Below are 23,505 nucleotides of genomic sequence, written 5' to 3'. Positions count from 1 at the left end.
ATATTTAGGCTTCCATTTTCCAGTGGGAGGCTACGAGTATGAGCTGAAAAGACTGAGGAATATGATTGAAATTAGCTTATAGTAGATCCCCAGCCTTGTGGGGATTCCCAGTAGGTCTGCTGTACTACGGTCTACCTAGCATTGTAGCATTTGTTGGTGATTGACACTGATTGTTACTGCCTGGGTACCTTAAAGCTGCTTAGCACCACCCAAAGTAAGCTACGCCCCGCAGCCACTATGCGACCCAGCCAATCAAAAGTATGCGGAATTCCTAAATTAGTGTCTTGACTTTTAGGTTGCAACATAAAAAAATACAAAATACAAAAAAATACAAAAAATACAACATTGTAGCAACCAAAACCGCATCCTTATGCAACAACTTACAAGGCACATGAGCCCAGACCAACATTTTTGAATCGTCATTTGCTTCTCTTGATCGAGAATCTCGAGTACTAGGTATTCAGCACTGCCACCTATATACACAATAGGTAGGTACCTCAGTGTCGGTCTCGTATCTATCTTGACTTGGCAAAAGGTAATGTGTGTGTAGGTCTCTACATACAGCTACATACAGTATCTACGAGCTACATACAGTAGCTATGGAGATACTAAGTAGATACAACGTAGAGGTGAATACTTTCCGAGCCTTACACTAATCCTTCCGTCAATGGCTTTTGCGGGCAAGCCGCCATGCGATATGGATGGATCTACATACGTCCAACGTGCGTCTACCTGCATAATTCACTGACCCAGCCAAAACATGACAGGTCGTCTCCTCATAAGACTGTTGGTTACTGCTGCAACGGTTCCACGGATTTGAGAGGCTCTATTACTTTTCCTTTCTTACTTTTCCCGCTCTTCCTCTCTCCGAGTATTTTCCAACTGTGTGATGAATCGGTAACTTAATCATTAATACATTTCAACTAATATACCTAACTACCTAACTACATATATCTAATTCTTCTTCACACCACAATGCCAATATCCACCTCTGACCTCGGGCTCTCATGCCCGGCTAAAGGCCAGTTCTACGCCTGTGACACCGCAAAGATCCGGTTCGTTGGGTGCTGTACCATCGACCCGTGTGCGGACGGGAGCGGGAACTGCCCGCAAAGCTCCCTGGCTTCCACGAGCTTCTCGTCAGACTACTACGCAAGCATACCGCCGCAGAACTGCGCGGCGCCTAGGAACTCCAGCAACTGGTGGACTTGTGCGGGAAGCCAGCCCTTCTTAGGATGCTGTGATATAAACCCTTGTCAAAACAGTGGATGCCCAACAGCGAGCCTGCTGCCCGCAATACTGAGCGACGATGCCTCCAACGCCGAGGTCTTCATCGCAAGCTCGACGTCTACTACAGCTGCGAGCCCGGGCTCTTCCGGCTATACGCTCCCGCTAGGTGCAATAATAGGCATCGTTATTGGGTGCGCAGCTCTCGTGGCAATTATACTTGCCTTCGTCGCATACAGATGCGGCTGGATAAGACGCAAGAAGCAGGAGAAAGGCAATGACCAACCGACCCCAGATTACTGTACGTCAACAAGACTGTAGTCTTAACTCATCTCCCTCATTCACTAGACGTGGATTGTGTGATATAAATGCTAACTAAACCACAGCCACATACTCTCCCGCCATGCAACAATGGCAAGACGGGACTCACTCCGGCGCGCCCAGTCCGGGGTACCCGAGTCCCAGCTACCCAGGTTTCGCGCCCTACTCCCCCACACACCACCAGCACCCGTATCCCCCGCCCTCGTCGTCGCCGCCCCAAGAGTCCTGGCACGGAGACAGCCGGCACACGTCGCATATATCCGAGCTGAGCGGATGGACCGGCGCGGCTAGCGCGGATAACAAGAAGCACCACTCCTACAGCCCGCTACTAAACCTTCCGGCCTCGGAACTCGATAGTCGCAATACGGAACGCCAGTTTGTGGCAGAATTACCTACGTCGCCGACGAATCATGCGAGATGATGATGCAGATGCCGACGAGGTTGGTGGTTAGGGTTAGGGTTACTGCATTTAGAGGACTAGGACGGACGGATGGATATCATTTGCATTATAGGACTACTGCTGACTCCCATACGCTAGGAACACAGCGGTATGACTGGGAGTTACATATGGGCTGGAAAGGGGGAAAGGAACATATTTTTTTTAAACATTGAACATTGAAACCAGCATGGAGTTTTAAAATTTATTCGTGTATATACCTACTTCGCATAGGCACCTAACTTCTTAAATTACATATTGATATCAATGATGGCAGGATACATATGTATGTCTGTTTACAGTTGTACGCAGCTCTTTTTATCTACATATGTACTAACCTAGGTACCTAGGTACGTATGTAGATTCCCGTATACATATGAACGCACGACTGAACGATTTCACCGGGCTTAAGCCTACATAGGGGAGTATGGGGGGTTCGCGTTTACCGCATATATTCCATTTGCATTTAACCACCGTAAATATACTTCTTAATTTCATAGAACCGCAACCATTTCGAGATGTTGAAATATCAAACAGCTCCCAAATAGATCCGTATATCTACTGCTCTTATTTAGGACGTTCTATTGGATTAGAACGTTTTATTTAAGCGAGCCGCATATATACTAAAGAGTTTGGCAGAGCCGCAAATATACCAATGTCTCTTTGCAAAGCCGTATATTTGCGGCTCTGCTGGGCTCTGCTGGATATATACCGCTCCCCTTTTGGCACGTTTGGCTTTTTGGAACCTTTCCAGCTGTTGGAACCTTTGGAGAGGTGTATATACCTTTTAATGGTATTGGCACTTTCAATGGTGCCGGCTTTTCTATCCAATGTTGGTGTTTGCCTTAGGCCGCCCACGATACCCTCTTATACTAAAACAACCAAACCACTTACGTGCGCGCGCAAATAATTAAATAAATGCCTTGTAGCGTAGTGGTAAAATCCGTAGAATTCGTAAATCAGTAAATCAGTCTGTAGGTCCATGGTTCAATTCAGTATATGTGTAAAAATTTCAAAATATCTTCAAATAAAAAAAACCAATAAAAATAAAAAGAAAATAAAGAAAATAATAGATCTGATATGAAAGATAAGATATGAAATATCTGATATAAGAATATGCATATGCGATATATGCATAAACCTCAATATACAGATATTCAATTTTTCGTAAAAAAGGAATATGCAAGGAACGGTAATCAATCAGCTACCGTTCAATCAAAAAGTTACCGCTGCCATTTGGATACCGCTCGCAAAAAAAATACCGCTCCTAATTGAATGCGTTCAAAGTCAATAGAACGTTCTATTTGATTTGGAACGTTCTAAAATATAACCTATCTGTTTCCCTAACTTTTTTTGAGAGGTATTTCGGTATAAGCGGTATAAATGTGGTATATATACGGTTTCTACGAAGTGGGTTTTGACGCTAAGGTAGTATCTAACGTAGGTACTTATGTAAGTACCATGGATAGGTATTTGCTTATGTGAGAGCTGCTGTAGATAAATATGTATTGCCAACAGGTCGCTCCACCGTAAGCTTCGAGATTACGCCCCGAAGGATTCGGACGGTTCGCTTGGCTGAGCCTCATTCATCGCCGTGGCGTGATGGGCCCGGAGTTTTTATCAGCTTTCTGTACATAGGTGTCTAGGTAGGTGTAAGCGAGTACATATGTAGTACTAGAACGTATCGTTCGAAGAAGATTCCACGTAACTACTAGGTAACTACGACCTTTTCTCCTGGGGAGTTGGGGGCGGGAGATTACCTAGGTATGTAGGTAGTACGTACACCGTGGTGCTACTACGGATGCATGTAAGCAGGGACCTAGCTGACGTCTATTGAATCTCCTCGTCTAACAAACATATCCAGGATATTTCTACCCCAGCTAATTATGTAAGTATCCAGGTAACTAGATGTTATGATGTGTAAGTTTTTATTTATTTATTTCTATCAGAGGAGCTTTCCAGCCTCCATACTGCCCTAGTCTACCTATCTAGAGCGGAATGTTGTGGGTTGCACCAAGAGGGGAGGTGGGTATTATAATGCTCGTTCATCTATGCTTTCTTTCTTTCTTTCTCTCTTCCCCTTTTCACGCTTCTCTACGCGCCAAACGCCTTATCGTAGTCCGTCATCGTGAACCGATACCTCACATCGTTATTGTTGAGCCTCTGCAGCGTCTTGGACAGATTCTCGGCGGAGAGCGGGACCTCCTCGACCCAGGACTTGATGCCCTTGTCCGCCGCCAGCTGCAGCATCTCCAGCATCTCCCGCCGACTCCCCAGATGCGACGCGCCGATCAGGCACCCGTTGTCCAGCAGGTCCTGGGGCCGGATCTTCAGCGTCGCCTCGGCGGGCAGGCCCGTCGACACCCACTTGCCGTGGACGTCGAGCAGCGCGAGGTAGCCGCTGAGGTCGAACCCTTCGCCGAAGCTGTTCGCCGTGCTGATGATGAGGTCGAACGTCTTCAGGTGCGCGCCGTTCCAGTCCTTGTCCTGCGTGGCGAGGAACCCGTCGGCGCCCATCGCCCGCGCGTCGGCTTCCTTGCTGTGCGTGCGCGAGATCACCCACGTCTCGGCGCCGAGCGCTTTGGCGAACAGAACCGCGAAGTGGCCTAGTCCGCCGAGACCGACCACGCCGACTTTCTTGCCGGGGCCGGCGCCGTTGCGGACGAGGGGGCTGTAGCTTGTTATCCCGGCGCACAGCATTGGCGCGGCGAGGGGGCTGGGGAGCGCGTCGGGGATGGGGAAGACCCTGACATGGCCCATCCGGTTAGATATAAGTACATAGGTAGATAGGTAGGTAGATAGGTAGGTAGGTAGGTAGGTGGGAGTGGGTGAGTATTTGAAACAAAATCACTGTTCAAGATTCCAAAAAAAAAAAAAAAAAAAAAAAAAAATACATACCAATGCTCGTGTGTTCTTACATGCGACGAGTAGCCGCCCTGGGTGACGATTCCGGTGTCGGGCCAGGTGGCGCCATAGGTATCGACCTGCTGGGAGCAGTACGTCTCATTGTCGTTCTTGCACTGGCGGCAGTTCAAGCACGACCAGGACTGGGCGCCGACGCCGACGCGCTGCCCGGCCTTGATGAGGGTAACCTTGGGGCCGACGCGGAGGGCCTTGCCGACGATCTCGTGACCAACTGCTAGGGGGAAGGGCTGGGTGCCCCAGTCGCCGCTGACGGTGAGGACGTCGCTGGAGCAGACGCCGCAGCACTCGATCTTGATCTCGACGTCGTGGTCGCCGAAGGGCTTGGTGTCGAACTTGTTCTTGTGGAATTCCGTCCAGGTCGCGGCGGACTCGACTTGGAAGCCTTCGTATTGGTCGTATTTGGACATGTTGGGAAGTATACCTAGGTAGGTAAGGCGAGGTAAGGTACTGTAGGTAGATAGGTAGGTATAACTATAGCTGTTATGATACAAAAATGTAGGTACTGGATAGGTGTATGCTAAGAGCTATTCTTTCCAAATGTTCCAACAACGAGGTGGGTGTTAGGGGAGGGGGTTGACAGGATAAATCAAGATATTTGAAGTCACGAAGTCGCATTCTCCACCTTGTTTCCCCCCTGGTCCCCCTCTCGCTCCCCTTTCCCCCTCTCGCCCTCCCCATATTCTACTACCTATTCAAACTAGCAATTACCTAACCTACATAACTAGCTACCCAAGTAGGTAGGGAGGTGGGATATGTATTGTACCTAACCTAGTACCTAATACTCACTTTCCCAGCAGCTAGGTACATAGGATAGTAGATGACATCTTTCTAAAGATCCTTTTATCCGCACAGGGCGCGCAAGCAGCGCTTGGAAACATGTACGTAAGTGTGTATCTACATACATCCATACACACATCTATGTACAGTATGTAGCTCCAATCTCGGAGCAATATGTACCATGTGGTAACCTACCTACGTAGGTAGTCGCGAAAGAGGGGCCGAATGTACATAATTCCAAGCCAACAACTTATAGATGGAATTTTTATTTTTTTTCTATTTTCATTTTATTTCTGTTTTAGTTGGTCTGAATGGTTAATCCGATGTCTATGCCGAATATTCCACCACTCAAGCGTCGACGATAAGACGAATCCCTGAAGCTTGATATCGCCACGGCGGTATTTCATATGCCGAGAGAAATCCGCAATGCCTTTTATCGTAGCTGATATCGGTGTGTAAAAATCCATTCGTGAGTTGATGAACTAGAATGGAAAAAAAAAACCGAAAAAAAAACCCCCGGAGTCGAATTGTGTGGAGTCTGGCCAAAAAGTGAAGTCTCTTTTGTTCTTCCTTCAAGCCTTTTTCTTGATACTGGCCGGCTTCCCTATTCCAACACCAGCCAGGAACGCGATTCGTAAGGTAGCGCCCAGATACACGAAAGCCACGTTCCCGTAATCGATCGCATTCCACTGCCGCACGTCCCAGTAAACCCACGATCCCAGGCCCTGCAGGGAGTACAGGTGTCCAAAGTCTGCCACCAGCAGGACGAACAGCACGGTCCGCCACACTCGCAGGTCACCCGTCGACCGGAGCACCAACGCCTCGTTCAGTGCGAAGAGGAAGTATAGATTGGCGAGCTGAGACAAAATAGTCGAGGTGCCGAGGGGAACTGGCGGCGATGAAGTGTGCGTCGTCAGGCTGAGGTACTCATGCTGCCGAAAGTGCGCGTAGAATGCACCGACAAGTGCAGATATAGGTTCGAGGATGAGAAAGAAGGCGCGGTAGGTAAAGGGCAAGACAGATTGACGTGGCGCCATGCTGTTGTTTCTTTATGTGCTGTAGTATGCAAGTAAGAAGAAGAAGAAGATGGAGCCTTTAGAAGTGAGCGAGCAATAGCAATAGAAACGTGGCCGTGATGGCAACGGGGTAAGACAATTCCTAATTGACCAATTGAAATTTCTGGGGACGTTCAGAGAGCCAACCAACTCGGTTTGGAACAACCTTGTTCCCTTGTTCCCTTGCTCCCTTCGTTCCCCTGAATTCATCGTGTCTCGACCCTCGATGTCCATCAAGGTCCACGAGGTCCCCGTCTTGCCCAAGTACATGTTGGTGCCTACCCAAGACAGTAAACTTAGAGCTGCGTGACGATATTCCAGGCGTCGTCGTCGCTTACTTATCTCAAGTCTAAAATAAAAACGAAGAGAATATCGTGGTTGCAACACATCGCCATAAAACTATAGGTAAGTAACTATCGACAGCTAAAGATCCTCAAAATGGAAATCCCAGCGGCTGAACAGATTGGGGGTACACCTGTAAATGGCACATACTAACTTATGTGCATGTATATTTTATGTTATGTATGTATGTAGCATGAACTTGGCCCTTAGAATTTATGTATACTACGCATTATGACAGCTCACATTTTTCTTTTTCAACATACATGTTTGAATGGCAGGTACCTAGATAATGTAGCAGCGCTGAGCTATAGGGATATGTGCAGGTGTAGATGTAGATGTAGATGTAGATGTAGATGTATGTATGATTGCGTCAGACAGCCCTTTGCATGTATGTACATACATACAATATGTACTAAATAGTTTCACAAGCCCAGCACGACGAGATGCAGCCGACAAACTATCTGCACGCATACCTATGTAGGTACATAATTGAAACCGGCGTGGAAAAAAAACCCCTAGGGAATTTATTTTCTTTATGAGGCGCGCGCCAACGGTGCTGATACGATGTTGGAGGACGGGACGGCAAGAATCCCTGCTTCTCACCTACATGCCTACTAGGAGGTGTGACAGTGGCCTTGTTGGGCCGGGCTGGAAATGTCAAAACGGTAGCCGGGAGCTGTTCCGGGACGGGAACGGCCAGACTAGATAAAAACAACATCACATAACTTTCAACAACTTCCCTTCTATCATGATGTTGGCCCAGGGGTTAAGGGATAACAATGGTATTATGCAGAGAGCGTTACATACACTACTAGGTACACATTACCGTTCGCCTTCTTATCTTGGCCCGAGACAGTGTCTCAGATCAGCCTCTGATATGTAGGTACTACCTATCACGTATAAGTCCGAAAAGGCTTTGGCCGCAATGTGCCTGCGTGGGGGTCGCGGTATATTGCCCATTGATAGCATTGGTGCCATCGCGCAGGATTGCATATGTACGTTGTGAAACCAGTAAAAGGTCAGGTAGATCGATCCAACGACTATGGGCTGGCGACTCGCCTTTGTTGGTGGCTAGACATAGAGGCTCGGCCCACTTGATTGCAGCCGACAATCTTTCGACCGGCGAAGAGGGAAATGTCGTGCTTTACTATTTCCATGGTGTTGATAGGTCTGCCACGCCTTCGGTATCGAATAGCATACTTGGGCTTCAAGCATGCTAAAAGGCAATTACGTGCATAGATGCACATTATTGTTGGCATATACTAGGTAGATACCTAGTATGTAATCACTGCAGCGGCCTGGTAGTCGGTTGGGTTCTTCAGCTGAGTCTATGGAATCATCGGTAAGGTGGGTTAGTAGCATAGCAACTCTCAGGTTCTTTAGGGGCTAGTTGCAAGGCTGGCTGCATAGACAGGCAGGCAGGCACAAACATAGCCCTTCTGTCGCATCGAGATTATCATAGGTTCCTCACTTATCTTATGATGAATTGGAAACGATTCCACGGCAGTAGTCTTGTTTTACGTTAGGAGGGCCAGCCAAGCTTTCCAAAGAATGTTCGAGATTTATCAGGAGAGGACTCCCTTTAGAAGATATGCTTGACTTGTCTTCCTCTGTGCCAATAACAACCACCTAAAAATACGACAACTTCCATCGCTCATGGACATCTCAAGTACGAGTAGGGTTTCTACCATGGCAACTTTTGGCTTCGAGGTAGAGTTCCTAGTGTTGTGTAAACAGTTCCACACGCCACCCCTTTTGCAAAATGGCACATCAAAACTACACCCCCAACAAGTAGCGGAAGAGCCACAGACCTAGTAAACGCTACCGATAACCCCCACAAAGCCCACCTGAAAAGAATATATTACTTCGGCGGCGGGATAGTGAAAAAGCCGAGTGATATAAAAGCCATGATAGAACACCATAAGAAAGGTTATCGGGGACGATGAAGGGACGACAAGGATACAATTGTTGGGAACAGAGGGTCCAAGCTAGGCGACGTCTGCAATTCTTGCTGTAGCATTTATAAAAAATGCCGTCGAATCCGAGGAAGCAATGAAGTGGACTAAGCCATCCGCAAGCCGTTTTCGGATACCTACTTATAAAGACTTGACCGCTATTAAGAGGGCGCTTGCTTTCGCCGGTGAGCTTGCACCGACGTGGCAGAGGGGGGTAAAGAAATACACTGTCTCATCACAGAAAAGGACGGACATGGTGATCGATAAAGTCAAAGAGCTTCCGGGTTGGATCGAGAAACTCGGAAGAGGGGAGCGGGTCGAGGGGATAGAACAAAATATCCACGTGGCCATAGGACCCCTTCATCCATCCGAACCCAAAGTCCAGTGGCTTTGGCACGCTGATGCATTGGCTGAGTTTCAGCGTTAGCCGTGCTAACGAGCGAGGCCAATACATCGCGCAGAGGGTCCAATAGTATATCAGGACTCCTGCCTGAAGCCTCAGGCTTCACGAGAACTTCGTCGGATCCCGTAAAAAAGCATGAAAAGTGCGTACTCAAGCCACAAGCTCGGCCATCGCTCATGGATAACCTGTCACCAAAGCATTGTGTCAATCGTTTGACCGACATTGTGGACCTTGAGCTCTGGAGTTACCTACCTTGAACCTGGAAGCGGCGGTCAGATACCATCTATTTTACGAGGCCTCTCCTTATTTTTCTTTTTTCTATAGCGTGATCCCCCCTACGTCTAGGTATAGGGGTGGAGGGGGGGCTTCCGTGGAAATACAGAAGTATATTTAGCGCAATATGACAGACTGCTGTGCTAGTATCATTCCAACGTCTGTGGCTAGGCGAGGACAAGCCTGCTGTGACTCGAGACAAGAGCATATTAAACGGCTCGGAGCTTAGTCCAAACCATGTCGATCGCTGACAATCTACCGGAAATACATGGTCAACCTTATATCGATCTTAGTTATATGAATGGCAAGGTTCTGGAGCGAGCTAGAGCATTGAAGGGCGATTGATATGTGGGATGACATCCCGTCTATCGCTGCTAGAACGGCATTGCGCAGGAGATGGCGCCCAATCATGTTCCGACTGCGCGACCGAAGCAACGTAATTGCAATAATAAGCAGACCGGTCATCATCCCGCGTCTGCGAAGAGAGCTATGTGAAACATCAGTAGAAAATCTAGGTAAGGTGTGAGACTCGACGATAAATAAAGCGTCTTGCTGCCTTCGAGAGCCTTGATCAATCATCCTTAATTTTCTGGGCCATTTACTCGCATTTATTAGAGCTACCCACGCTCGACAGAATCAATGATGGCTTCGCCAAATGAAACTACACAGTTACCCTCAAGCTCAAGTAGGACATCATTAGGCGAGGACGGTGACGCTGAAACCATGGCGGAAGGAGTATGCGATGTGGAAGACGACGCTTTGTCCGTCTCATCCATGGTGTCCTACCCGGACCCTGTTGGACGGAAAGGACTGTAAGATTGAACCCTCTTGCACTATAGGAAGTGACACTAACTGCTTATGAATAGTACCATCTTAGAAAACGAGCCGGGGAAGACGGCTTATGAAGCTTGGGAGGTTGTCTATGGTGACAATACGTTGGACATGCGTACCTGGAAGACGTTTTGTGGAATGAAATTAGGGGTTAAGTGGACGGCGTTGGATGATGGATTCGTGGAGCTAAACCCAGTCACATCATACGGTCAGAGCGAGCTCGCCGACTTGCATGCAAAGAGGATTGATGAGTACGACGGTAGAAATCGCAAGAAGGCAAAATCGTATGCCCAGGACTTGGCCAATCGAGTCTTCCTGCTGAAAGCGGACATATACAACAGGGTCCAACATCTCATGGATGACAAGATCCAGGCTACAAACAAAACCCCCTTTCGCCGCCGCGAATGGCGAATTGTGATACTGGACGAATGCGAGGTTCAGATGACAGAACTACTCCCAGAACGCAAGAAGGGGATTTTCCGATGCCAGCCAGAAAAGCCGGCCATGAGTAGGTGGTTTATCGTACTCCGGGGCCAAGAGGTTAAGACGACAAAGGAGGACGGAGGCTGGCGGCTGTTTAACCGCCATTCTAATCCGTGGTGGAGAATTGATGCACGGGAAACCCAACAGGCACGCAAGGAACATCGGGACCACTTTGAGAAGGTCAACAGAGATTTGGGCATGAGACGAGGTGTTATTTTCCGTGATTAGAACGGGCCGGTAGGAGTTTAAGGCGACATCAGGATTCAGGACTGGGAACTCGGGACTCGGGACTCGACTGAACAAATTGTAGTAATGTAATTTCGCGCTCACGGAGGGCATCTAATAGTTATCTATGAAGGAGATGATGACATCGGAGTTGTTTAGGGCTAGGTAGATAGTTATATGAATAATGAAGAACCCTTTACCGGTATATATGAACAGGGGTATCACATTAAGATGCCTCTTTGCATACTATGTACCGTAATGTACGATACGACCTGGCTCCGATGAACGAAAAAAAAAGAAGAATCCATGGAATCCTTGGCCGCACTGCTCACCATCTCAGCCGCGCTTTAGGAATAGACGGGAATATTTTCGCGGAGAATAATTTTAGCTTTTTAAGCTGGAGATTACCTACAGCCTAGGCTACAGGCCTAGTACATACATAGTAGTACCCTAGATACATAATATGCATGTACCTACATGTAGCGTTAAAATAGAAACAGCGCTTACATATGCATGTACATATGCATGTTGGAACTTCAAATGTTGAACTTGACAAGATCCTGTTAATTGGGCATACTGATTGGTACATACATACTACATGTAAGCAGGTACAAAGACAGATGTAGTGATCCGGCGAAGAGGTTGAAAGACGGTACCTGGCAGCTTGATTAAGTCACGGGGCTACCTACCTACAGGCTACAACGTACATACCCTATCCTAGATAACTACGTACTAACTATGTAGTATTGTGCATTCTTTGAATAAGGGAATCTGGGGTTTCTGAAACAAGGGGCACAAACCTTAAAAAAAGGACCAACTCGTGCATATGAATTTAAATAGTTACATGGTACATAGTATCTAGTACATTAGTACATGATACATGCAAAATCAATGTTCATCTACATGCAATTACTACAGTCATGCGCATGTCTGTTCTTACATAGATACTAATGTATCTAGCCATACACTAAACAAGACGAACATTGAAGGGAACATTGAAAGGAGAAGGGAATATTGAAGGGAGAACATTAAGGGAAAGGGGGTCGGGGGAAGATCAGTACTATTAGGCACTTGTACAAGTACATACATGTAGGTGAGAGACAATCATGAACCGGATATGGGTTTTAGGTCCATAGACGGTGCCGTTTTAAGTAGGTATTGTAGGTACATCGTAGACGGGGATCCCCGACTTTCGCTTCCGCCGTTACTGCATTGTCAGCCCTTGCTTTGGTACTGTTCCCATTTTCCCCTTCTTCAATTCTTTTTCTAACTATTAACCAGGTACCTAACCCAACCTTGGGCATTTGCCTCTTGACAACACACTGGAGCTGGAGTGCACCGCTTCTTGGCAAGCTTGCGAGTCGTGTTTGGCTGAATACGTAGTAGGAAGAAAAGGAAACAGGCTTATTTAAAAATCCAAGGCTTCATACCAGCACCAATGTAAGAAGTCCAGAGACTAGTGCTTGCCTATGTGCCCCTGAGTAGACTGACTCAGTGCTGCGACAAATGTTCGTACCCATTGAACCTTTTCTGGTGCGCTTCAATGGTTCTTTGAACATTCAATGTTGGATGAGGATCGTACTCTGGAAACATCTTGCGTTTAGATTAAATATATTAAGTGACGACTTACCTTTACACGTTAACACCTCAGTTGGGGAAGGCGAATGAAGGAGAAGAAACATTGAACACTGAAGGCAATCAATGCTTACATGTACACATAAAGCGTGAAGTATACGTACATAGGTACGTAGCGCTAATAAAGTGGGGATATGGTGTTTTGCCAGCTAAGTTAACACTAACAGCTGCGCTAAGTGGATATGTTTAGGGAGCTAGCTGCTAGATGCCTTGACCTTCAAGTGACATTCAAGTTACATTCGTCGGGTTGGGGAACAGGCTGGGTGCAGGCATTTGGATATTTTTATTTAAATTTTTTTTCTTACGCTGACCAGTAACCAGCCACGAAACCTGAACGACTCGGGACATAACAAATTCAAGGTTCAAAGTTGCATTTGAATTTTGAACACTACCCTCCTCACTACATACCTAACCTAGGGTAGTACAACACGTACGCGACTACACTACCTACCAGTATTACATTGGTCGCTACACTGGTCGCTGGTAGTATACAACGCTACATCACCTATAATTATCATTATCGTCTAATAACACTCATTCTTTTTTCGGCTTACCAGCAAATTTGTTTACTTCCAACAACCAAACCATCCGTTCTTTCTCTCTCACCTCACTCTCTTATACTCATATCCCCTCTCCGCCTCTCTTTCCTTCCCACGCCGAGGGTTGAATCGTATTGTTTCTTCTTTTGTTTCTTTTATTTTATCTTTTATCTTTTATTAATGTTCATCACATCCCATCCTTAATACTTTGTTACAAAGTTTTCGTCTTTTTTTTTTATACGCACATCGCCTAAACTGTCGTTATCTTCACGATCCTTAGACCTTGTGTGATCGATCAATATATCTAACTAAAGTCTTTCACGCTTCTTTGGCCTTCGCCATGGTCATGTCCTCTTCCTCCGGTTCCTCGTCGAGAAGACCTGCGACGACAATGTTCAATGGAACTGCAGCATCGTCGAGCGCAAGCTTTTTCTCGCACGACACTGGTATGGAAACCAGCGACCAACAAGAAGACTGCATCAGACCGACAACTGCGAATCCTTTCCGAAAGAGTCGCAATGGAAGCAACTCAATGCCGTGGCGCCGCCATCCGAAATCCGTTGTCTTGGGCGAGCATGAACTTTCCCACCAATTCGGTGATATCTCCATCGAAGAGGGAAATACTCAAGAATCACATGGAAATAACGATGTGCCCAAGTCTGGCGAATCCCTCAAAGGCAAGATCAGGCGCGCATCCCTATCGTTGAAAGGCATTGTTCGCCGCGAGCGCCGCAGCTCTGAGTCAGCTACCGAAATGCGACCCGCGACCTCTCATTCACACTCGCCATGGCATAGATTACGCCAGGCCACCAGCTTTCGACACTCGCGGGCATCATGCGGTAATGCCGGTCATCTCGAAACGATATACTCGCCTCTTGTGACCGATTTCCCTCACCATCCTGTCCCTGGCAATGGCTCTGCGCCCCCAATCATTCCTTGGCATACTGGTGCGGCTGCCAAAGCTGCCGTGGCTCTGCAGAACGAGTCTCTAGGGTTTACACGACAATATCACGAATTAGTTTCCCTTGCCGAGTCTCAGAATGATCGTGAGAGCGGCATTGGCATTGCCTTTCCAGCCTCTACCTCCCAGCTCAATGGGCCAAAGGAGCAAGGTGTATCAGTAATTAGGAATGATTTCATCGCCCGGCTTCCCTTTGAGCTCGCCGTGCATATTCTATCTTACTTGGACGCCGCTCATTTAGCAACGGCAAGCAGAGTGTCTAAGCTATGGCATCGCGCAATTCAGGATCAGCACGTCTGGCGTCAATCATTTCTGAGAGAGAAGACAATTACCTACGCCACTAGCCTTCCTGTCCAGCCTGGCACCAGTTCCGGCGTGCCTTCAATCCGCCCTGGAAACGATTGGCAAAAGATATACAAAGCCCGGGAAGAGCTTGACAGGCGATGGAAGATCGGAAAACAAGCACGTGCTGTCTTCTTGAATGGCCACATGGACAGTGTTTACTGCCAGCAATTCGATGAGTATGGGCCCCTTTTCTAAGCATTAGCCGTTCTTTGGACCCTCCTGCTAACATACTACTACTAGGAACAAAATCATCACTGGTTCTCGAGACAAGACTATCCGAATCTGGGATATGCATACCCTTCAATGCCGTCTCATTATTGGACCGCCAGATGTAGTCAATGATACCTCACTTCTATTCGACTCGGCTGGTCACCCAACACATTACGCCTTGTTTCCTGACAATCAACGTATAAACGCTTCAGTTCCAGTCACTGTCTCGTTTCCGATTCACCACAGTGCCTCAATCCTCTGTCTCCAGTACGATGATGATATTCTGGTAACTGGCTCCTCGGATTCTACCTGTATCATTTATAGTGTGCGTTCTGGATACCGACCTGTCCGACGCCTTCAATTCCATACCGCGGCTGTTCTGGACCTGGCATTTGATGATAAACATATCGTGACTTGTTCCAAGGATTGCAGCATTGGCGTGTGGGATCGAGCCACGGGCACTCTTATCAAGCAGCTGAACGGCCATACTGGCCCGGTGAATGCAGTGCAAATGCGTGGGAACACCCTAGTGTCTTGCTCTGGTGACTTCACTGTGAAGCTTTGGAATATTGATAGCGGCAAGGTGATCCGTGAGCTTGCAGGCCATACTAAGGGGTTGGCTTGCAGCCAATTTTCTGAAGACGGTCGATTTGTTGCCTCGGCTGGAAGCGACAAGGTCATTCGCATTTGGAACGCTAACACTGGCGAATGCCTACACGAAATCCAAGCACATGAGAGCTTAGTCCGCAGCCTGCACATTGACAGTATCAGCGGACGCCTCATCAGTGGCAGTTACGATACCGATATCAAGGTCTTTGACATGGAGACTGGCGAGCAGCAGCTCGATTTTCCAGGCTGGCATGCCAGCTGGGTGCTTAGTGCCAAGTGCGACTACCGACGTATCGTCAGTACCGGGCAGGATGCCAAGATCCTCATCATGGACTTCGGTGCCGATGTGCCGAACATTAGGATGCTCGAGACTACCCGCAAACATGAAGTTGCCTGCGATGTTTCTCGCGCAGGGTTCATATAAAATGGCAGACAAGGGTCGCTAGAGATCAGATGGAAATAATACCTAATTACAACCAATGAGAATTCATTGGCCTCGATAAAACATTGCATTGCAGTACACGAGTATCCAAGAACCCAAGTTTTACGAATTTCCTTCCCACGACGGTTTCCAGCTATGCCAGGGGTGAATCTTCAAAGGTTCCGGTTCAGGAGGAAGGGAAATGAGCTTGGGGAAGAGGGAGCATTCAGTTCTGCAAGATTTTGTGTGCTTTTTATGGCGAAGCATGGCGTGGCGTATAAAGTCCCCACACGGGGTAGGAGACTTATCAGATTGTTTCTTCGCGAGATCATCGCTCAGACTGGATTGGACTATCTGTATTAGATCCGATTTTGCTTGTGAAAAAGGAGGTGGCTGTACATGTTTAGATCCAGGAGTACGGACTGGTCGCTTATTACTTGCTGCATGGAAGACATTTTGTCTCCCCACAAACCCCCCTTTTTCTCTTCATTCAAACCCCTTTTTTTTTATTATATTTGTTTACAAGGCAGTCCAGTTTTATCCCGTCACTCACACATACATCACGCGCCGCATATAGATTTGTATCATGGTTTTCAACCACAGTACATAATAGAAATAGAATTGCTCTCTCACCCTCTGCACTTCAATACTAAGAGTCAATTAATAATACATCATGCTCAGTGATTTCATAATCGTATATTCTAAAATAATTTGTGTGCTTGTTTTGTTGAGTGCGTAACGACCTACGCTGCTTGGTACTAACGTGTTGATCTTTACCTAGCTTCAGCCAAGGAGAGAGAAGGCTGTAATCAACATCGCCAGTAATCAATGCGGTCACCGTAGAAGTCACCTAACAACAGTCAGGCGACATTTATTTCCTTCCGCTGTGTCATCGCCAAACTCGCTCTCCTCCTCCTCTTCTCCACATGTATACCGTATGTGGTTGCTGACCCAGAGCCCGGCGACGGCTCCACGAGCTTCTTTCTTTCTCGGGAGCATTCGTTGGTGGTTGTTTCTTCCCATCGATCTATCTCCGTTAGGTATCCGCGAGGGTGCATCATCTGCGGAAGATAGGATTTGGAGAAAAGGGGGCGAGGAGAGACAACGGGAAAAAGGAAAGGAACCGCTATTTTGTACGCTTGCCTCGCCCGTCCTGGGTTGTTCGGGTTCCCTTGCCGGCTAGGTCGCAGCGGGGGCGCAGCGGTATGTACCTGGGTGTTGCTTTATGTATGTATGTATGTAGGTAAGATTTTTTGTTGTTGTTTTTTTCGACTTTACCCAGTCTCGGGTGCTCGTCCATGATGATGCCAGTGCAGGCACGTTGTCTGTCCTCGACGCCGGTTCTCACTGCCCATCCATCCCGCCTGGGGCTTGAGAGCAGCAGAAGGTTCGACGGCGAGAGTTGTAGTCCGCTGCCCCGTGGGAGGGCAAAAGCGTTGAGGTAGAGCTGGAGGTGGGGGGATGGGTGTGCGCATAGTCGAGAACCACGCATCCTCACGCACCACCCATTCTGTGCTATGGTCTCCACAAGAACTTCGGGTAGCGATTTCTTCATGGGTTTTCCTGCCTAGTTTTATGGAATTCTTTGTGACGGGTGTCGCAATTGGCGCTTATTGGAAGCGCCGCGTCGTGCTCACAACCTGTTCCAAAAACTTGCCCGACCTGCGACCTAGAAGCAGGAAGGTGGAAGGAAGATCCCTCGTAGGCTTGTTCGATCTCGGCTGGCGCAGTGCCAATGTATAGGTGAGTGGGGCTAGCGCACCAGCAACATTTGTGCTTTGTTGCTTCGTGAATGCGGGCACATTGAGTAGGAAGGAGCTGGCTATGCTACGATGAGACGTGCGTGAGAATTCAACATATTCAAGAAGCCTGAGGGGGGTAGACTGTGTAGGTGATGTGAACGCAGCGAAGCCCGTGGATCATGAGCTCCACGGCCCGGAGAAGTGAGTCTCGATGCGACGAGGTGGTCACAGGGTGACGGCGTGCTGTGATGTGTGTGTGACACGATGCGGTGTTGTGGAGTAGCCGGTGTAGAAGTGCCGGGAGCTGTATGTACCTCCCAACCTGCGCTGTGAAGTAAACGAGCCGAAGGAGAAAGAAACGGAAAGTGCCATGTCAGGCGTGGGTGCGCGTGAGTAGGTATATATAAGTACCTAGGTGGCTAATGAAATCTATCGGACCCCTAAGGTTGGGAGACGTGTTGATGGTGCTACTTGGTGGGCATTTCTAGATATATTTAGATATATATTCAAGAGCATGCGATTTATACTGTAGGTGGCTCCTCATGTAAAACTAGGTGCAACCCTATACCCCTAAGCATATAACAGGGTCCACCAGCCTGAAGATATCAAGATGACACCTCCCTAGCACCTAACTAACTAATAGCAAACCAGGAATGTGTCATAGACTCAACAACACAGGCCTATCTATACCATAATAACAAGCATCCCTTCTAGCTGACCCTATAACATAAGACGTCTACTGACTAATGGGAGGCGAGACCATATCATAGACACGTCCCTGGTATAGCATACATCAACGCGAACTTGACGGCACAGTCTTTGCAAAGAGGGGTTTCGTCAGTATAAAAACACTTGATGACTCCAAGTCAGACAAACCACAAGCCATCAATGACTTTCTGTGATCAGGTACGTACTAACCTAGGTTACCTAGACACTTATTCTCTTTACCTTGGCCCTGCTAACTAGCCTCTTGTCATCAGTCAACGTACAACGTAAAAAGCCGTGTGCAAAAACCATCAAATATCTTGTTCGACGTGAAAAGGGGTAACTATCTACAATCACGTTTGTTACCCCCTTCTCTTTCCCCTAATCGATACATGTTGCTGGAGGTTAGGTACATAGATGCCCTTAGATAGGGGCTAATAGAGCACTATGAGAGCTACACCTATTCTAGATGGCATCTTAATATCTACGTAGGTACGTAAACACACTGATATTGGATGTATCAAACTACTAAGACCGAACAATACATACCTACTTCAACAATATCAGTTAAGGGCGAGGAAGTACATAGAAAAGAGGACTGCTTATATGTAACTACCTACCCGCTCACATTTTCTATGATACTGCTTACCTATATATGTACTAGATATCCATAGACACTTATAGATACCTACTAGGTAGACATACACTCTTTCCTCTATATCAACACTACATAATAACACCCAATGCCACAAACTAATGCGCGGCACAAAGATATCGCCTTTGCTCCACGCCTAACAAGACCCATATAATACAAAAAACCGAAACATAAAGTCCTTTATCAGATCAACACCGAACTAAGGCTACCCAGGTAGCTTAGATCCGACTCAGCCTATCCCCCATCCCGGTTCCCAGCACCGGCGGTTCGTTTACCCAATCCAATATGCGTCGCCAGACAGCCGGACCATCATGGTGCGAGTCCATCATCTCCTGGAGGCGCACCCAGGCCTTCTCGTCGAGCGCGGCGTCGAAGCCGAACCAGCGCAGCGAGTCGTGCATGCGCAGGCGCGCTGTCTGCGCGTCCTTCTCCGGGTGGCCCTGAAACGTCAGGATCGTGTTGCTCGCGCTCAGCAGGCACTGGCTGCCCTGGGCCAGCGGGACGAAGTCCGCGGGGGCCAGGGCGACCTCGCGCCGGTGGTGCTGCTGCAGCTGGAAGGAGCCGAGGGCGGCGGCTTCCGGGAAGAATTGCCGCCCGGCTTCTGTGAGGTTCACGGTGGCTACGCCCATCTACGGGAAGGGTTGTTAGTATATGTACATTTTTATAGTTTGCGTTGGTAAAGCATCTTAGAAGGTAGGTAGGTAGGGAGGTAGGTAGGTTAGGAAAGAGACAGAAAAAAATAAGAAAGTAGATTTACTTCTGGATGCGCAGCCTCGACGACCGTGCCGCCAAAGACCCTCGAGATGGTCTGGTGACCCCAGCAGATGCCCAGGACCTTCTTCTCGGGGAAATGGATGACAAGGCGACGGAGGAAGTCGTGGACATCCAAGATCCAGGGGAGGGACTTGCGGGGATCGACATTGGACCCGCCGAAAACGACGAGGTCGAAGTAGGCCGGATCGGGAAACTCGCCCTTGTTAGCGGGCTCGTAGAAGGCTAGCCTGGCCTCCGGGGCCACGGCGCCGATGGTCCGCTCGTACGAGGCCCGGATGGCGGGGAGGATGCGGGAGCGGTACGAGTTAAGGAGGATGGCGATGCGGACCGGCTGTTCTACGGTATCCGATGTTACGGAAGACATGGCGAGGATTATGTATAACAACAGTAGGAGCTGTATAAGGGGAAATGATGTCAAGGTGTAACAGTGAGATTATGAGGATAAGAGTGAGGATGAGAGTGAGAGTGAGAGTGCGGGTATGGGTGCGAGTATGAGAATGAGTAAAAGGAGTTCGTGACTATCGTCGTCGACTTAGGCATGTCTGTTGAAGACTACCAGGTAGGAAATTATCTACCGTTTACAGGTTGTTGTCGTCGTTGAAGACTCTACGCCCAGAGGTGTCCTAAAGTGATGTTGTTACACTCACTACTATGTACATTGGAAAGGTGAAAGGTTGATAAGTTCAAGTTTGAATTATTAGAATTATTAGAATTGAAGGTAATTATGTATCTAGGAGAGCAATTGGAATGCTGGGAGCTCCTACCGTATTAGATTGGCTGTCGTCTGTGCACTCATCGTAACTGTCATTTTACATAGGAGGAGCTTGGATGTAGTGGGTCTTTTTCCATTGCCGATTGGTCGGCTAGTAGGATATCATACTAATCCATCCCTGAATGTAACATATTGTATTGTATTGTACTTGTATGACTAACCCGGCTCCCGGGCACCGTTTGGACGCTAAACTGAAAACAAAATAGGGCGTTTAATGACGCCACACACGGGACTCAAAACGGCAGAGCCTCGGCTTCCACTGTTTTTTTGTACGGATGAGGTAATGACGTTTACCTATTATCTACATACATACATACATACATACATACATATACACTGTATGTTGCACTAGAAATGCATAGTATGTATGTATTGAGAATGTAGTGTAGTTGTAGTGATAGCTTCAGGGGTATTTACACTCTGGCCTTCGCTCTCTCCACCAAACGTGCTTCAGCGTTCCTCACAGGACATACATATGTTGTGAACTCACAGTAGTTCAATCTTTCGGTCTTGTGAGCGAAGCCAGTTAACTTCTCTTTTTGCTTTCTCGTCATCATGATTAAAATGAAGAACTCGGACACTACATATCTAACCTAGCTACATGTATGTATGTATCTATATCCAGATTATGTAGGTACGGGGAAAGAAAAAAAGAAAAGAACTTCATCGACGTTGACTTAACCAGGTACATTTGTAGCAAACGACTCAACTACATGTACCATTATAATCATATCTATCAGCCTCCCTCCCTCTCCACGCAACAAACCTGGTAGTGACCCTACACCTACACACCGGTCTCCATACATAGATAGCCATTTCTCATTAAAAGACCAACCTCCTTGTTTCACCCAATCTCTTTTGTGCCCAGGTGGCTATCATATAACCAGGGGGGAGGGGGGCGAGAGAGGGGGACCTCAAGAACCACGTGCCTATCTACCTACCTACCTACCTACTACTAATTCAGCACATATCTGATCTATGCCGCAATAGATCATGCACCTGCAGTGATATATGCGCTCGAAATGCTGTGTACCTACGCGGGTTATCGAATCTCTAACTTGGCACATATGTATGTAGGCCCCAACCTGGGTCTGTAGCTAATAGCACGTAATAGCAGGGAACAGAGACCTGCCTACCTAAGCTGCTAATGTATGTAGTGGCTAGGATCATGACGTGAAAGGAGATGGCTCAGAATACTCAGTACCTCCACGACGAAGTCTGGTTACATAGTGCCAGATCACGGGTAGTCTCTCCAGGGTTCTCGGTGGCAACAGGGGCGAGTGCCTCCCGTTAACGTGAGGGTGACCCTGGCTGGGATGGAGTTTTAGTATCTACACATGTACATAGACAGGACCAGCATGTTCACTACTTGCCTACATACATACATACATACCATAAGAACGAGAGAAGAGGTTCTCTACCTACCTAATGTCTCCACCGTGCCGAATCGGCCGTGCAGGAGGCCCAGCAACCCAGGCCTGCCTGCCCTCGTCGCGCATGGGGCGTCATCGTCAAACGGATAGATCTGGCCTACATACATAGGCCCCCCTACATACCAACCCAGTGTACTAGATACCCCAGTACACCCAGTAGATACCTACGTACGTAGATGAATGCTGGGACATCCAGTTTCTAGCCAATCGGGCAACATGGCGCGGCCCCGGCTCTCTCTCTCTCTCAAAGCGTCATTAACTATGTAGAAAGACAAGTGACTCTTTCTCTCTCTCAAAAACATATATTACAATCATTTCTGACGAAAGGCCGAATTCAGCGAGGCTTAATCTGCGGGAGGCTCGATTCACGCGCCGAGCGAGCCAGGGGTTTGTTGGGAAGGGGGGGGGGGGGGGGGGGGGAGGGAAAGTTGGTTGGTTGGTTGCACAGAGCCATGGACCACCGTTTTCTGTTAACGATAACAGTCATGTCTTGTCTCAAACGCAGGATGGTGGGGGTAAAGAGGGTTGTCTTCTCTCTTCTCGTTGGTAGGTAGGTAGGTAGTAACACATACTGGACCCATCGTATGTACGTATACCTGGTTGCTGCTCTTGCTCTTGCTCTAGTTCACGGGAGCACGCCGGGCTTGGCCTATGTGCGGTGCGTTCTTGAGTTGAATTCCCATGCATGCAAGCTGCAGGTGAACTTGCTACGAACGATATGTATCTGAAGAGTGGTTCTGTATATGGGTCTCTCTCTACTATGTACTTCCTGGAAGGGACGAGAGGAGGTTATCTGGCAGTTAACGGAAAGGGGAGGAGAGGCACGTATCGGTGGGCTTACTTGATACTACTGCTACTACTACTACGTACCTAACCTAGTTGTCTATCTCCTTGCCACATACATTGTTCAACAAATATGTCACGAAAATTTATAAAAAGGGTAAGATGACTTGTAAGGGGTTGGCAATTGGTAAGGGCATTGGTGGTGGTTACCCAGGGGGCTCTCATTGGCTGCTCATTTCGGAGCCAACCGATCAACCCGTGGTTTGGTGTCTGCCCAATTTGGTGTGCCAGATGTACCAGGTAGGTGTTGTGCAGGCTACATGCCTATATGTAGATGGGAATGTTAGTTACTCGGCAATCTACTCCCGGATGAATGATAGGTCTCCAGCATCTCGAGATGATGTAGGGTGGGTCTTTGATCTCTTCCGTACTAATCTGCATGTGTGTTGCATGCCCAGGTGCGTGTTACCTGTGCCGCTGTGCGTCCTTAAGAAGTAACAGCCTTACCGGGGGATTGTCCCCCAAATACCGTGACCCTGGGGTCAAGGATCTTAGATCTCAACGATATATCAAATTTTAATGTGACAGCCATAAAGGTGGCATGGTGATATATTAAGAAAGTTGATGGCTTGAATGTTGGATGGTACTATATGTACCTACATCCACAC

The 23,505-nt window shown here is 47.9% G+C and overlaps 7 protein-coding genes across 7 annotated transcripts; 3 read left to right on the top strand and 4 right to left on the bottom strand.

Annotated features, from left to right (window-relative positions):
• The first annotated feature begins 362 nt into the window (after positions 1–362).
• Positions 363–2,297, top strand: GGS25DRAFT_477864 (uncharacterized protein). Its single transcript, XM_049259875.1, has 3 exons — positions 363–629; positions 768–1,528; positions 1,614–2,297. Exons 2-3 carry the CDS (start codon positions 976–978, stop codon positions 1,967–1,969), a joined length of 909 nt encoding a protein of 302 aa, XP_049120506.1. The 5' UTR covers positions 363–629; positions 768–975; the 3' UTR covers positions 1,970–2,297.
• Positions 2,298–3,856: 1,559 nt separating this feature from the next.
• Positions 3,857–5,553, bottom strand: GGS25DRAFT_142884 (GroES-like protein). Its single transcript, XM_049256326.1, has 2 exons — positions 4,883–5,553; positions 3,857–4,730 (listed from the first exon to the last, which is right to left on the bottom strand). The coding sequence occupies exons 1-2, from the start codon at positions 5,314–5,316 to the stop codon at positions 4,079–4,081; spliced, it is 1,086 nt and encodes a 361-aa protein (XP_049120505.1). The 5' UTR covers positions 5,317–5,553; the 3' UTR covers positions 3,857–4,078.
• Position 5,554: 1 nt separating this feature from the next.
• GGS25DRAFT_142891 (uncharacterized protein) lies at positions 5,555–7,242 on the bottom strand. Its single transcript, XM_049256327.1, has one exon. It carries the CDS (start codon positions 6,721–6,723, stop codon positions 6,259–6,261), a length of 465 nt encoding a protein of 154 aa, XP_049120504.1. The 5' UTR covers positions 6,724–7,242; the 3' UTR covers positions 5,555–6,258.
• A 2,938-nt stretch (positions 7,243–10,180) lies between these two features.
• GGS25DRAFT_477849 (uncharacterized protein) lies at positions 10,181–11,617 on the top strand (the record flags this gene model as incomplete). The annotated part of the gene is made up of 2 exons (XM_049259874.1): positions 10,181–10,201; positions 10,665–11,617. A coding segment is annotated over exon 2 (569 nt), but the record flags the coding sequence as incomplete, so codon positions are not given.
• A 1,528-nt stretch (positions 11,618–13,145) lies between these two features.
• On the top strand, positions 13,146–16,650 carry GGS25DRAFT_477847 (WD40 repeat-like protein). The gene is made up of 2 exons (XM_049259873.1): positions 13,146–14,909; positions 14,974–16,650. The coding sequence occupies exons 1-2, from the start codon at positions 13,768–13,770 to the stop codon at positions 15,974–15,976; spliced, it is 2,145 nt and encodes a 714-aa protein (XP_049120502.1). The 5' UTR covers positions 13,146–13,767; the 3' UTR covers positions 15,977–16,650.
• A 597-nt stretch (positions 16,651–17,247) lies between these two features.
• On the bottom strand, positions 17,248–18,087 carry GGS25DRAFT_518625 (uncharacterized protein; the record flags this gene model as incomplete). The annotated part of the gene is made up of 3 exons (XM_049263572.1): positions 17,248–17,556; positions 17,611–17,800; positions 17,945–18,087. The coding sequence occupies 3 exons, from the start codon at positions 18,085–18,087 to the stop codon at positions 17,248–17,250; spliced, it is 642 nt and encodes a 213-aa protein (XP_049120501.1).
• Positions 18,088–19,005: 918 nt separating this feature from the next.
• Positions 19,006–20,605, bottom strand: GGS25DRAFT_477845 (class I glutamine amidotransferase-like protein). Its single transcript, XM_049259872.1, has 2 exons — positions 19,833–20,605; positions 19,006–19,704 (listed from the first exon to the last, which is right to left on the bottom strand). The coding sequence occupies exons 1-2, from the start codon at positions 20,211–20,213 to the stop codon at positions 19,294–19,296; spliced, it is 792 nt and encodes a 263-aa protein (XP_049120500.1). The 5' UTR covers positions 20,214–20,605; the 3' UTR covers positions 19,006–19,293.
• Positions 20,606–23,505: the final 2,900 nt, after the last annotated feature.

Source organism: Hypoxylon fragiforme, assembly GCF_022984875.1.
Source record: "Hypoxylon fragiforme strain CBS 206.31 chromosome Unknown GGS25scaffold_2, whole genome shotgun sequence".
Lineage (NCBI taxonomy): Eukaryota > Fungi > Ascomycota > Sordariomycetes > Xylariales > Hypoxylaceae > Hypoxylon > Hypoxylon fragiforme.
This window is presented reverse-complemented; position numbering and strand designations above follow the sequence as displayed.